Genomic DNA, 13427 nt, shown 5'->3' with positions numbered 1-13427 from the left:
GCCACCTGGCGGCTCAGCTGGACACACTGCCGCGTAGCTGTTGTTAAGTCCAATAAACCTAAAGGAACAACAGCGTAAAGTCACGTGACTCGTTTCAGGTGACTTTCACCATCCACACTCAGCTCCCCTCGTGCCAATAATGTAGTTGCCAACAACCGCTAAGTGGGAGCTGCTGAATAATAATTTCTGTTGGTCTATGATAAGAGGTGGTGACGTCACCTCCCAGCGGAAGGTGGAATAAGAGATGCGCATGCGCACTGCCTTCCCATACCTTGAGAATCTAAAATGGAGGTGTGTGTGAACGCTCCGAGGCTGAGGTATAACTTGGTGTTTCCGGACGGTTCTGTGGTCAGAGATGTTCTGACCCGGTTCATTCAGCTACAGGTGAGAGACACACAAGAGCGAGGCGGGAAAACTGAAAGAATCCGCGAGGCAACGTTCGAATCCGGTGTGAGTGTCGCTGTTAGCCGCCGTGCTAACGTTAGCTAACAAACAACGACTGAACGGTTTAAACTTGTTCGATAAACTCGCCACGTCTGGTCAACAACAGGAAATATAGCGTTACCATCTTAAACTCCGTCAGAAAGCTGACGGAGTTTAAGATGGTCTTCTTATTGACTCTTTTCAGAAGTGGAAACTTTACTAAAGCACTTTTACTCTCACGATACTTTTTACTTCTACTGCACTTTCAGAGGGAAATACTGTAGTGAGGGTAACACTTAGTTAGCAAAATACTATAGGTAGCATAATACCGTAATTAACATAATACTGTATTAAGTGACAGCTCCCGTTCAATGCAGACTTTACAGCAGACTCTTAAACATGAAACCAGCAGCAGTAAATACACTTGTTTTCCGGACGTCATTAAATGGATCTGTTATGCTAATTTCCAGCTCTGTCTTTTAACAAGCACCTTGTTGACATAGCGACAGACTAAAACTAGCCAAACTCTTCCCGGGAACTGTTTTAACTATCTTTGATTGAGGGTGTGTCGAATTAGCAGTGAATGTGTTTGAACCTCGGTTTCTACAGGGAGTTTCCTCTGAGGATTTCTACGTCGCCAGAAACGGTCGACTGTCAGATCTGGAGGATCCTCTGGAGCATGGAGCCGTCTATCACCTGGAGCCCCGCCTCTGTGGAGGGAAGGGAGGTGTGTCCAGGAAATACACTAATCCATCTGTTTTCACAATCTGAAGCCAATGAAACAAAACACTCAAGTGTAAGTGTGTGTCTGTGTGTGTTCATTCAGGGTTTGGCTCCATGCTGCGAGCTCTCGGCGCTCAGATCGAGAAGACGACAAACCGTGAAGCCTGCAGAGATCTGAGCGGACGGCGTCTGCGAGACGTGAACCACGAGAAAGAGTGAGTGACAGAATCATCAGAGGAGTAACCACCTGATCCTGGTTCAGACCAAACATCAGATCAGATCTCCTCTACAGGAACTTTACTCCTCTTATATTATACGTTATCTGTGGATTCACCCCTGACCTTCAGTCAGATGATGTTCAGTTTCTCAGGTCATACATTGATTCAGCTCAGAAATCCACAGACACCTGTGAATACACACAACTTCTTCTTCTGTGGCTGCAGGATGGCGGAGTGGCTGAAGAAGCAGGCGGAGCGGGAGGCAGAGAAGGAGCAGCGTCGTCTGGAGCGTCTGCAGAGGAAACTGGCCGAACCCAAACACCAGTTCACCGATCCAGAATATCAGCAGCAGTGTCACGACCTGTCGGAGAGACTGGAGGACTCAGTGCTCAAAGGTGGGGGGGTGTTAGAGGGTCCACAGGTGTGTTCAGCAGTAAGACTGAGTATGTCAGTCCTGTAAACGCTGCTGCACGACTCTGACCAAAGAAAAAACCTGGATCTGATTTTAATGCAGATCCACTGAGTCAGATCAGAAACACGTACAAACCTGAGTCGCTCCGCTCGGTCTCTGAAGGAGTCGGCGCTTTGCTCCAAACGCTGCAGAAGTAAAGGTCTTAAAGGTTTCAATGTCCAGGTCCAGACTTCCTCTGTCAGGACTCTGTGTTGACCTCACCTCACCTGTGTCTCAGGTCTCCAGGCGTCCTCCAGCAGCCAGGTGAAGGTGGACGACATCTCAGCAGCAAAGAGACCAAACTCAGACCAGAGCGAAGAACCAGAGAAGAAGAAGAAGAAGAAGAAGACGGCAGCGGCGTCAGCAGCTTGTTTCTGGTGAGTCGTTTCACTCGTTGTAAACATGAAATCAACAAGAGTCACATCAGCTGATTGATCAAAACAATCAGACGAGGAAACATCAGCTGATCACATCGACTCATTCACAGCAGCAGAGGACGAGACACAATGTTTTTAAATCTGTCGTCATGGTTACAGGACAGGGGTGGGAGAGCTGGACGGAGTGCTGAGCTCAGAGGAGGACGATGATGATGACGATGATGAGTCTCCGTCTACATCCTCCTCTAGCTGTAGAGCTGTTACCAAGGCAACGCTGAGTGAGAAGACAGAGCTTGAGCAGAGCGGCAGGTAGGGATCAGGTCCTCCTCAGACCAGAGGCCTGAACCTGGTTCAGGTGACTCTGGGTTTACCTGTGCAGGTACCAGCTCTTCGTGTGATCATTATAAACAATAAAGTTTTAATATGAGATCAAGTGAAATTCAACAGGTTAGAAGTTCAGTTACCATGGTGATTTACCTGGTAACATGAACCTGCGTCATAGGACTGAAACCCAGGGTTACCTGAAGTTACCTCAGATCCTGGTTCAGTCCAGATCTTCAGAGTCCCAACTCAGTTTATTTAAATAACGTCTGGACATCTTCTCTTCCAGCTCGTCCTCGGCTCATCAGACTGTCAGACCCTCAGAGGACCAGAGACCTCCAGAACCTTCCAAAGCCTCAGAGTCCAGCTGTGGGTCTCAGCAGCAGGTCAGTAGTTTGTCCTCTCTCTGTTGCTGTAGTTTCCTGTGATGAGATGAGCTTGTTTTCCTCTCCAGCGTCGCCCTCCTGGTCTCAGCTCTGCTAAAGTGACGATATAAAAACTGAACGTGATGAACAAAGTGTTGAATCTCATCTGTTACTGCTTGCAGCAGGCTCCAGCCGACCAGTCTGTGGTGGACCAGTCTGTGGTGGACCAGGCTCCGGTGGACCAGGCTCCGGTGGACCAGTCTGTGGTGGACCAGGCTCCAGCCGACCAGGCTCCAGCCAACCAGTCTGTGGTGGACCAGGCTCCGGTTGACCAGTCTGTGGCGGACCAGGCTCCGGTGGACCTGTCCTCGGTGACATCAGTCCAGCAGCTGGAGTCTCTGGGTCTGGACGTCCTGAAGGAGGAACTGATGTCTCGTGGGTTAAAGTGTGGGGGGACGCTGTCGGAGCGCGCCGCCCGTCTCTTTTCCGTCAGAGGACTAACACCAGATCAGATCAACCCGGACCTACTCGCAAAACCAGGCAAGACCAGGAAGAAGTGAAAAGGTCAGAGCTGGAGTCTCCAGGAGGAAAGACACGCCCCTCAAAGTGACATTAAAGGACCAGTCTGGTGTTTCTGACCACGATTCACAAAATGTGGCTTTTCAGCATTATCGTGGTTTCTCATTGAACAGAGTCAGACTGAAAGCTCTGAAAGCTGGAAAAAGCCAGTAAGTGGTCATTGAGTTAAGTCCACCTACTGCCTTTGTCCTGAACTGAAGTCACTATGCTGAGGAAGACTGCAAGATGGCGTTGAAAGCTCTGGAAAAAGCCAATAAGTGGCCCTTGAGTTGAGACGTTTTGGTGGCAGGGTTAGGGTTAATGTTAGACTGTAACAACCAATCAGATGCTTCTTTGTGGATCCGTCCAATCAGAGACCAGCCCTTTATTTCTGTTCCACCAGTTTTATTTGATCAACTTCCTGTTTAACGTTTTTAAACCAGAAGCTTTTAATAAAATGTCTCTGAAACTAAACTGAAGTTGTTTTCTTTACCTGCACTGATGTACAGGTGTGTTCAGGTGTACAGGTGACTGCACACCGTCAACAATGTTTACAGTCTGTCATTAATAATTATTTACGTGACTCAGAAACATGATGCGACAGTATATCAGTCTGAGCAGCAGGGAATGATGGGAAGGCGCCGTTAGAAGCCGGGGTTCCAGGAAGTGACCTGCGGAGAGTCCAGGTTCTCGAAACAGACGATGACATCACCTGGCCTGAAGTCCACGCCATCTTCAACCGACAGACCGCAGTCCATCCCCGTCTTCACTGTTTGAACATCGTCCTTGTGATGCTTCAACGCCAACAGAGAACCTGCAGAGAACATCACAGGAACATTAGAGGAACAGCAGGAGAACATTAGAACGTCACAGTAGCTCCACTTCAGCTGCATCACGTGTTTTAGTCTGATGATGATGATGATGATGATGATGATGATGATGATGATATCACACTGATTAAAAGTTAAAAAATAGTTTCATGAAGTTCAAACTGAATCTGATCAGTTGGATCATTTCAAACATGTGAGTCCTGCTGCTGAAACTATTAAATCTAAGACCTAGACTGTCCAGGTCCTGGTCCTGGTCCTGGTCCAGGTCCAGGTCTCACTCACCCTCCCAGACGATGTCTTGTCCTCTCATCAGTCTGAACTGGAGTCGGCGGTCCAGCAAACCTTTCTGGACCCGACATCCGGCCACAGGAACCTTCTTCTTCCCAACAGAGACTTCGAACATGGCGAGGACCGTCGCCTCACCTGGACCGGGAAGAAAGGGGGGAGGGAGTAACATGTGACAGACTTCCTGTCAGGTACGAGTCGTGTTCTTCATGTGTCTGTGGTGACCTCTGTTCTTGGGTGAGTTGCGGGGGCGTCGTTTTACTCACCGATGACGTTCTCGGACTCGAGCGGCGGCAGTTTGCTGCTCAGCTCGTCCTTCAGCTGGTCGATCAGTTTGTAGATGACGGAGTGGAGTCTGAGCGGGACACCACGCTTCGCCGCCAGCTGCTGCACAACCCTGCTGGCGCCGACATTGAAGCCGTAGATGGAACCTGGAGGGTCAGAACCAGGATCAGACTGAGCTGGACTCAGAGCTCAAACTGTCGATTATCAGTTTGTTGTTCCACAGATTATTAATGAACTATTTTAATTGATCAATTAATTTTAAACCAAAAATGTCAAAACTTCTAAAGCTTTTTATTTTGAAAAGGTTCCTGCTCGTGTTTGTACATTTAACAACTGAAACAGGTTTAAAGAAACACGGTTCTATTCAAACTACAGATACAGGTTCTGTGTGTCCTGCTGTGACCGATCAATAACATGTCTGATTGATTAGAGGAAATGATCTCATATTTAATAATTAACACTCGGATCTTTGATATTAATAAAGATAGCTTTAAAAATAAACTTATTTTCTATTAAAGAAGAAGCCTGTGCTGAGACGTTACCACGGTGATGAACTTATTATGTGACTTTATTATAATTGACGTTAAACAACAACTGTCACTGAAACATTTTTATCATTAACTGAATCAAACTGATTTTGATTCTCAGGTGAAAGTTCAACTGTTCAGCTTCAGGTGAAAAAAACAGAAACCTGATCAAATCTGTGTCGGGTCGTTGACCTCTGACCTCTGACCGGCGGTTGTACCTGCGAACGTTTCGGCCATGTTGACGTCATTCTCTGAAATGTCTCCGATGCCAAAATGAACGACCTCCAGCTCGCACTGCTGCTGAGCATCGTAACTGTCCAGGACGTTCAACATGGCCTCCACCGAGCCGTCCACGTCACCTGCAGGTCAAAGGTCAAATGTCAGTCTGCAGGAAGTGATGTCATCAGGGAGCGGCCTATGGGAGCCTACCTTTGATGATGAGCGGCAGTCTCAGCTGGTTGTCCTGCGTCCTCTCGCTCGGCCTCATGGAGAACTTGGTCTTGTTGGCTTGGTACAGAGCGGCCTTCCTCTGCCTCCAGCTCAGGTGAGAGAGCTCCGCCCTCTCCCTCCTGTACTCCTCCAGGTGAACCTTCTGTTTGACCTCGATGGCACTCTGCTCCTCCTGCAGCTTCTGCTGCTCCTCCTCCGAGCTCCTCCACTCCACCACCTCCCTCGCCCGCTGCTGCAGGAGCACCGACAGCACCACAGTCATTTCTATACAGTATATACATATACATTATATACAAATACAGGCATGTGTGACACAGGAAATGACCCCACCACAGAGGGGAGGAGAGGTCATGGGTCTTTATACACATATGTATAAATATTAATATCATATTTATGTAAACATTAATAACAAACGGAATAAAATATCAAAGCTTTGATCGTTCAGCTTCTTATTGATTGGTCACTGTGACATCATAATGTTACTTATTCACACAGACTGTAAGTAAAGATGGACGTCGCCTCTGTGACGTCACCCACAGGTTTCTGAAGCTCAGAGTGAGCTGCTCCACTGTCGCCATCTTGGCAGTGTCTGACTCCGCCCCCTAACTCTCAGCTAATCCAAATATGGTCAAAGAGGAGGGGCATGGGTGGAGCGGAGATACTGTCACTTGTGTTTCCTGTAACCTGACCTGATCATTTTTGATTTTCATTAATTTATTGTATATTCTATTCATTAGTGCCACGGGTGCTCAGCTCCGAGCTTCTCCTCTACAGCTAGAATAGCTGAGAGGAATCTTGATCCTGAAAGAGCTGCTATGACTTTTGGTCTTAAAATTCCAATTTTTCCCAAAGTTATTCACAAAAAACTGGGAATAAATAATGCATTAGGAATGCATTGGAATTTTCTTTAGAAACCCACCTTTTTTCTACAAAATTGCACCTTTTTTTCTGAGTCACCCAGCTCTCTCATACCTGCACGTAGAAATGTGATTCAAACTATAAAACGGAGGAAAACTTCTGCTCTCTCAAAAAGACAGGAACTGTTTTTACATAACATGTAAACTTTTCAAACTGTGAGCACTCAAAGGAGGAGTGCAAATCACTTTTTCTTCAAAGTTAGAGTGAAAGCGTCAGTTGGCTAGAGTGCGTGAAGCAGTAAAAAATAACCTTTATTTTTATTTTTAACTCGAGCTCGCGGCCAAACCGTAAAAAGGAGACAAATAATTCTTTCTGAAAATGTAGACATAGTTGTTGGGATTCATAAAATGTAACTTTGACAGGCAGGGTCTGCACAAAATTTAAACGGGGGTGCCGAGTCCGGCAGCAATACCTGTCTCACTCTCATTGACACCTAATGTAATCGTCTTTTTACATTACAGAATCTCACTCTGTCTTCGCACTGAGCTTCCTCACTCATTTTAAGGAATATCTGAATAAAATAGAGACTGTAGAAACTTCTGGCTTCAGTGTCTGGCACGGTCTTTTCAGTTTATGAAAAGAAGTAACGGTTTTCTCATAATTTGCAGTTGTTTGAAGCCATGTAGAAGCCAAATTCTGGGCAGATTTTCACATTGCCATGGCAACGGCAGCTCCTGACCTGTGTGCGTGCGCCTAGCAACCAGATAACCAACTCTCCAAGCTCTGCTAGCTTTACATTAGCCGCATGTTAGGTCTTAAATGACATTTAGTTAGGTCTTAAATATGTAAGTCCATTTACTGCTTCCTTCGTTGCTTTTTTTTTTGTTTTGTTAAAAGAGTGAATGAAGTTGTGACGGTCTCCGCTGAGACAGAGGAGAGGAGAAGCTACTAGCCCTCTCTCGCTGTCACTTCTAGTCGTGTTGCTCTCCTCCCCAGTGATGTTAAATTTAGCACAGAAAAAAACATAATAGTGGTAATTTAAATAGCGGTTCATGGGATTTATTAACCCTCAGGGGTCCCTCTGTCCTTTTTTGGACATTTTCTTCACTTTTCTTTTTTGATTTGCTGATCATTTTGGCTGTGTTACAGCTGAAGGTATGGATTTCTGCAAGAAAGTGTCTTTTTTGACATATTTTTAAAATCTAATGTCAGTTACTGTTACAGGTCTATTATACACTGGTAACACATTTTGTCTCCTCTGGGGTTCCTCCCGTCCAAAAAAGGACACACAAAGAAAATGCTATAAAATTATCATATATCAATATTTTTTTCTGCTTTTTTTGCATAAATCTCTTAAACCACTTCAGTTCTGCTCAAACCTACCAAATGTTTATTAGTTTTCAGGATTTTAACCCTTTAAATGCCAGTTTGAAGACATGTTGCCTCTTGTTTTATTAAAAAAAACAAGACAGAATATGAGATATTTCCCACATAATACATGATGGAGGGATGTGACATTGTTTTATATCAGAGTCTTTTATATCAAGACATTTCTCAAAACCAGAATATGATCAGGGTGACTTTTGAACACTGGAAATAAATCATGTACTCATCCCCCGTGGCACTCAAAATTTCCCTGGAATTTTCTAGTTATTATTATTGTTATTATTTTTAATTATCATTTCATATTGTTTTCTTTGTTGTTTTGTTTTCTTTAGTTGTGGCAGGTTTCTGTAAAGATCCACGGCTCCCTCAGTCTGGGAATTCAGCTGAGACAGAAGCCGACAGGTGAGTTTGTACTTTAACAGAACAGTTCTGAGGTCAGAGGTCAGGGGTTGTGGTTTGTTCTCACCTCAGACTCCACCTCCAGGATGACCTCTCCAGCAGACGGCAGCTCCTTCCAGCCGACCACCTCCACCGCGGAGCTCGGCCCTGCCTCATTCACCGCCCGCCCGTTCTCGTCGAAAAGGAGACGAACTTTGGCCCAACTCTTTCCCGCCACCAAGACACAGCCTCGCCTCAGCATCCCCCGCTGGACGATGGCCGTGGTCACAGGACTGAGGAGACATGACGCTCAGTCACATGGAGAGCATGTTGTCACGCATGTTTGTTAATGTTGTGAATTTGACATTAAAGTTTGAACTGATTTAAAAAGATTCAGTGAAAAATATTATAATATTTAATTATTATATTAATTACATTATAATAATTAGTTAGTCTGGTTCTCTGAGAGTCCTGATGACCTCACAGAGACAGGAAGTGATGACTTCACAGAGATCTGGTCTCACCCTTTGCCTTTGTCGGTTCGACTCTCGATGATGATTCCCTCCGTGAAGCCGCTCGGCTCCGCCTTCAGCTCCAGAACCTCCGCCAGTGCCACCGTGGCCTCGGCCAGAGCCAGCAGGTTGTCGCCCTGACAACAAAACGACATCATCACTTCACTTTATAATGTGGTACTGATCCTGGGTGAGCAGAAGAACTCGTAGACACTCATTAACAGTTGTGACCTTCAGAGCAGAGACGTGGATCGTCTGGACGTCTCCTCCAAACTCCTCACAAATGACATTATGAGCAAGCAGCTCCCGTTTGACTCTCTGAGGGTCAGTCTGAGGCTTATCGCACTTATTCACTGCCACAATTATCGGGACTGAAACACAGTAGAAACAGATTAGAAACAGAACAGTCACAGATTACAAACACACAACAGAAACTGTAGAAACAACAGTAAAAACACACAAGAAACACAGTAGAAACACACAATAGAAACACAGTAGAAACACACAACAGAAACAGATTAGAAACAGAGTAGAGACACACAACAGAAACAGAGTAGAAACACACAACAGAAACAGATTAGAAACAGAGTAGAAACACACAACAGAAACAGATTAGAAACAGAGTAGAGACACACAACAGAAACAGATTAGAAACAGAGTAGAAACACACAACAGAAACAGATTAGAAACAGAGTAGAAACAACAGAAACAGATTAGAAACAGAGTAGAGACACACAACAGAAACAGATTAGAAACACAGTAGAGACACACAACAGAAACAGATTAGAAACAGAGTAGAAACACACAACAGAAACAGATTAGAAACAGAGTAGAGACACACAACAGAAACAGATTAGAAACACAGTAGAGACACACAACAGAAACAGATTAGAAACAGAGTAGAAACAACAGAAACAGATTAGAAACAGAGTAGAGACACACAACAGAAACAGATTAGAAACACAGTAGAGACACACAACAGAAACAGATTAGAAACAGAGTAGAGACACACAACAGAAACAGATTAGAAACACAGTAGAGACACACAACAGAAACAGATTAGAAACAGAGTAGAAACAACAGAAACAGATTAGAAACAGAGTAGAGACACACAACAGAAACAGATTAGAAACAGAGTAGAGACACACAACAGAAACAGATTAGAAACAGAGTAGAAACAACAGAAACAGATTAGAAACAGAGTAGAGACACACAACAGAAACAGATTAGAAACAGAGTAGAGACACACAACAGAAACAGATTAGAAACAGAGTAGAAACAACAGAAACACAGTAGAAACCCTCATGTTTTCATCCTTTCCGGCCCTGGGCTGTGACTGACAGGTGGACCTCCTACCTTTGGCTCTCCTGGCGTGCTGGATGGACTCGACTGTCTGGTTCATAACGCCGTCGTCGGCCGCCACCACCAGGACAATGATGTCGGTGGCGTTGGCTCCGCGGGCTCTCATGGCGGAGAAGGCGGCGTGACCTGGAGTGTCCAGGAAGGTGATTTTCTCACCTGTAGGCAACTGGACTGGAAGTAAAAACCCACGTCAGACCAGTTCGTGTTTTTATCGTCAACATTCAACAACAACCACGTGATGATCAGAGTGGAGCTCAGGTGTGGACATGAAGGAGCACCGTCATGACGACCCAGTGACACAGTCACTGAAAACACTGAATATTAAACAGCATCATTCTTTAATTATTCAAATCTTCAGTTTCACCAACATGAATCAAGAAAATGATCAACTGATTATTTGATGATAAACTCACTGATTCTACTTTTTTTTTCATCAATTCGTTGTCAACAAATAATTTCATCTTTAGTGTTTGATCTTCCCTTTCTCTCTTTCCTCGTCATCAAACAGTAGGTGAGCGTATCACCAGGTGAGTGTCTGCAGGTGAACCTGTCACCAGGTGAGTGTCTGCAGGTGAGCGTATCACCAGGTGAGTGTCTGCAGGTGAACCTGCCACCAGGTGAGTGTCTGCAGGTGAACCTGTCACCAGGTGAGTGTCTGCAGGTGAACCTGTCACCAGGTGAGTGTCTGCAGGTGAGAGTTTACCCAGAAAGGCTCCGATGTGCTGTGTGATCCCTCCGGCCTCAGTGGAGACGATCTGGCTCTTCCTCAGACTGTCCAGCAGGGTGGTCTTACCGTGGTCCACATGACCCATGATGGTGACCACCGGAGGGCGGGACACCAGGCTGGACGGGTCTGCTGGAGGTCTGAGGGTCAGAGGTCAGAGGTCAGAGTGAACTTTTCTCAAGTCAAACATCAAAAAGAAGGAACATGTTCCGATTGGCTGGTTTGTAACTGAGCAGCGAGTCAGGTGACTTCCTGTCCCTGTTACCTGGGTTGGGCGTCCCTGTTGATTCTCTGTTTGCTCTCGCTCAGTTTGGCCCATTTGAACTTCATCCCTGATCGAGTCACTACCTCCTTAATCCACCTCTCCTCCAGAACCGAGTCAGGATCCAGATAATCTGGATCCACCGAGGTGTTGAGCAGAGCCTCCAACACGTGATCTGAAATACAAAACAACTTTATTGATCCAGCTCGCACAGGCAGATCAGGATGTCTGTCTGGTCCTGTCAGACTCAGGTCCTGGACCGGGTTTTAGACTCTTTGGGTCTCTGCTGGTTCGTACCGTAGTCTTTCTTCATGGCCTCGGCGAGAGCCGCCACCGTCATCCTCTGTGTGATCTCCACTTCCTGTTTCTCCACTTTGGGTTTGACCTTCTGGAATTTCTGGCCTTTCGCCTGACCTTTGACCTGCAGACATGTCATGACATCAGAGACCAGCTGGACACAGACAGGTGTTTTCTATTGGCTGTCAACAGACAGTCAGACTCACCTGTTTGGAAGCATACTTCCTGTTCTGTTGACAGGTGAGCGGGCGGGCAGAGCTCCGGGCAGGACAGAGGAGGGGCAGAGACAGGTAGCTGCTGAGCAGAACTGGGTCGGCATGGACAAGCCGCCGAGCCACCCGCATCACTGATGACATCACAATCATATCTGCAGAGAGACAGACAGGTGAGTGGAGAGACAGACAGGACCGGAGTTTATTTCGCAGTAGAACTCTGACATCACTGGGGACAGACAATCTAAACCAGGTCCCACATCAGGACTGTCCAGGACTGTAGGGACCGGGTCTGCTGGTGCGTTCAAGGACGGACCAAGATCTGATATTTAACAACACTGAGAAACTCGCTTTAAAACATCAAACCCACAAAACAATGTAACATAGCCTGTTAAATATAATATAATATAATATAATATAACAATGTAATATCATATAAAATAACATAATATGAATAATGACTCCAGTGTGTTCAGTCTCAGTCTGTGACCCGGTGTCAGGCACCAACACCAGGCGCCATTTTAACACAGGTTATTAAAGTTCGGATCCGGTTCTGACCAAGACAGACTGAAGGATTAAAGTTGTTAGTGGATTCTATCGAGGCCGAATCTTCCAGAGCAACCTCAGGTCCAGTTTGTTCAGGTGTTCTGACCTGGAGTCCGGTTCATGACGGATCAACAGTGACGCGGGTCCAGGTGGACTGTAGTCCTGGTTCCGACTGTTATCTCACCTGTCAGATGTGTGTTTCTGTGTTTCTTCTCTCAGCTCATCCTAATATAAACACTTCACCGTGAGACCAGTCTGACACTGGGAGCCGCCATGACAGCCCGCGAACACACCGGGAGAAGCCGCTGCCGCCTCCTGGTGGCGCGGGGCGGAACTTCTTCTGCTTTGGCTCTGGCGGTGGTCGGTCTGTTTTCAGTGTGGAACAGGAACCGGAAGACTGAAACATGACGAGGACACACGTCATTGATTTACTTCATGTAAATATGACGTTGATACTCACCTTATAGAAAAGCGATTACAGCCTAAACTATCAGGATTCTACGTAACTGGAGACAAAACCTTTATTTGTACTTCATGTAAATCATAAAAACCTAAAATATAAAAACGACTCATTGCTGGTCTGGTCTGTCCAGACCAATATGGCGGCGACGGTGACGTACGACCCAGCGGCCAGTGTTAGTCTATGGACTTTATTTTTTACTTAGTTACTTTCCATTCCAATTTTAAAATATTAATATAATTTTTTCTTAAATATATTTTTACTGAACCACTTTCAGTCTGGATTTGATTGTGTTAAACACATTGAATGTGTGTAAGTGTATACATTTGTTGTTTGTCTTTCTTTATTATGTTGGGCTACTTCTTTTGCACCGTATTCTGTCTATCTAATGTAATTGTTAAATAAATAAATAAACTTCCACCTTTTTACAAACTAAATGTGATGACCAACTACACAACTAGAGGCCAAATAACACGTCATCAGAGCATTTATTTTAACTATAAAGCACATTCAGGACTAAAGTGAGGATCACTTTTTCTTTCTTGTTCGTCAGAGTTGAAATCACCTGTAAATTCACCATCTACGTTTAATTCTTCCTGTTTCTAACCAGCTCTTCT

General features: G+C 45.4%; 2 protein-coding genes across 4 annotated transcripts; one reads left to right on the top strand and one right to left on the bottom strand.

The window, feature by feature from the left end:
* The first annotated feature begins 233 nt into the window (after nt 1–233).
* sde2 (SDE2 telomere maintenance homolog (S. pombe)) lies at nt 234–3910 on the top strand. 3 transcript variants are annotated; one of them, XM_056372729.1, is made up of 8 exons: nt 234–384; nt 1033–1150; nt 1250–1361; nt 1590–1759; nt 2054–2192; nt 2352–2501; nt 2803–2899; nt 3166–3910. In XM_056372729.1, exons 1-8 carry the CDS (start codon nt 286–288, stop codon nt 3436–3438), a joined length of 1158 nt encoding a protein of 385 aa, XP_056228704.1. In that variant the 5' UTR covers nt 234–285; the 3' UTR covers nt 3439–3910. The 3 variants fall into 3 exon arrangements, with proteins under 3 accessions (XP_056228704.1, XP_056228703.1, XP_056228702.1); XM_056372728.1 differs by having other exon boundaries at nt 3064–3910; XM_056372727.1 differs by having other exon boundaries at nt 3061–3910.
* mtif2 (mitochondrial translational initiation factor 2) lies at nt 3821–12694 on the bottom strand. The gene is made up of 14 exons (XM_056372704.1): nt 12535–12694; nt 11799–11959; nt 11593–11716; nt 11299–11470; nt 11013–11173; nt 10304–10480; nt 9179–9318; nt 8960–9084; nt 8524–8728; nt 5793–6045; nt 5582–5722; nt 4818–4982; nt 4549–4689; nt 3821–4250 (listed from the first exon to the last, which is right to left on the bottom strand). The coding sequence occupies exons 2-14, from the start codon at nt 11955–11957 to the stop codon at nt 4081–4083; spliced, it is 2133 nt and encodes a 710-aa protein (XP_056228679.1). The 5' UTR covers nt 11958–11959; nt 12535–12694; the 3' UTR covers nt 3821–4080.
* Between the last annotated feature and the right edge of the window lie 733 nt (nt 12695–13427).

The sequence above is a fragment of the Seriola aureovittata genome, chromosome 3 (assembly GCF_021018895.1).
Source record: "Seriola aureovittata isolate HTS-2021-v1 ecotype China chromosome 3, ASM2101889v1, whole genome shotgun sequence".
Lineage (NCBI taxonomy): Eukaryota > Metazoa > Chordata > Actinopteri > Carangiformes > Carangidae > Seriola > Seriola aureovittata.
The sequence above is the reverse complement of the archived record's forward strand: the minus strand, read 5'-3'. Positions and strand labels throughout refer to the sequence as shown.

Excerpts from the sequence above, each read along its gene's own strand:
- sde2 (XM_056372727.1), top strand. The coding sequence starts at position 286 with ATGGAGGTGTGTGTGAACGCTCCGAGGCTGAGGTATAACTTGGTGTTT. Across the intron at positions 2,193-2,351 it reads GCGTCAGCAGCTTGTTTCTG|GACAGGGGTGGGAGAGCTGG; the intron begins GTGAGTCGTTTC and ends TCATGGTTACAG. Across the intron at positions 2,502-2,802 it reads GAGCTTGAGCAGAGCGGCAG|CTCGTCCTCGGCTCATCAGA; the intron begins GTAGGGATCAGG and ends CTTCTCTTCCAG.
- mtif2 (XM_056372704.1), bottom strand. The coding sequence starts at position 11,957 with ATGATTGTGATGTCATCAGTGATGCGGGTGGCTCGGCGGCTTGTCCAT. Across the intron at positions 10,481-11,012 it reads GCACATCGGAGCCTTTCTGG|TCCAGTTGCCTACAGGTGAG; the intron begins GTAAACTCTCAC and ends TTTTACTTCCAG. Across the intron at positions 4,983-5,581 it reads CATGGCCGAAACGTTCGCAG|GTTCCATCTACGGCTTCAAT; the intron begins GTACAACCGCCG and ends CTGACCCTCCAG.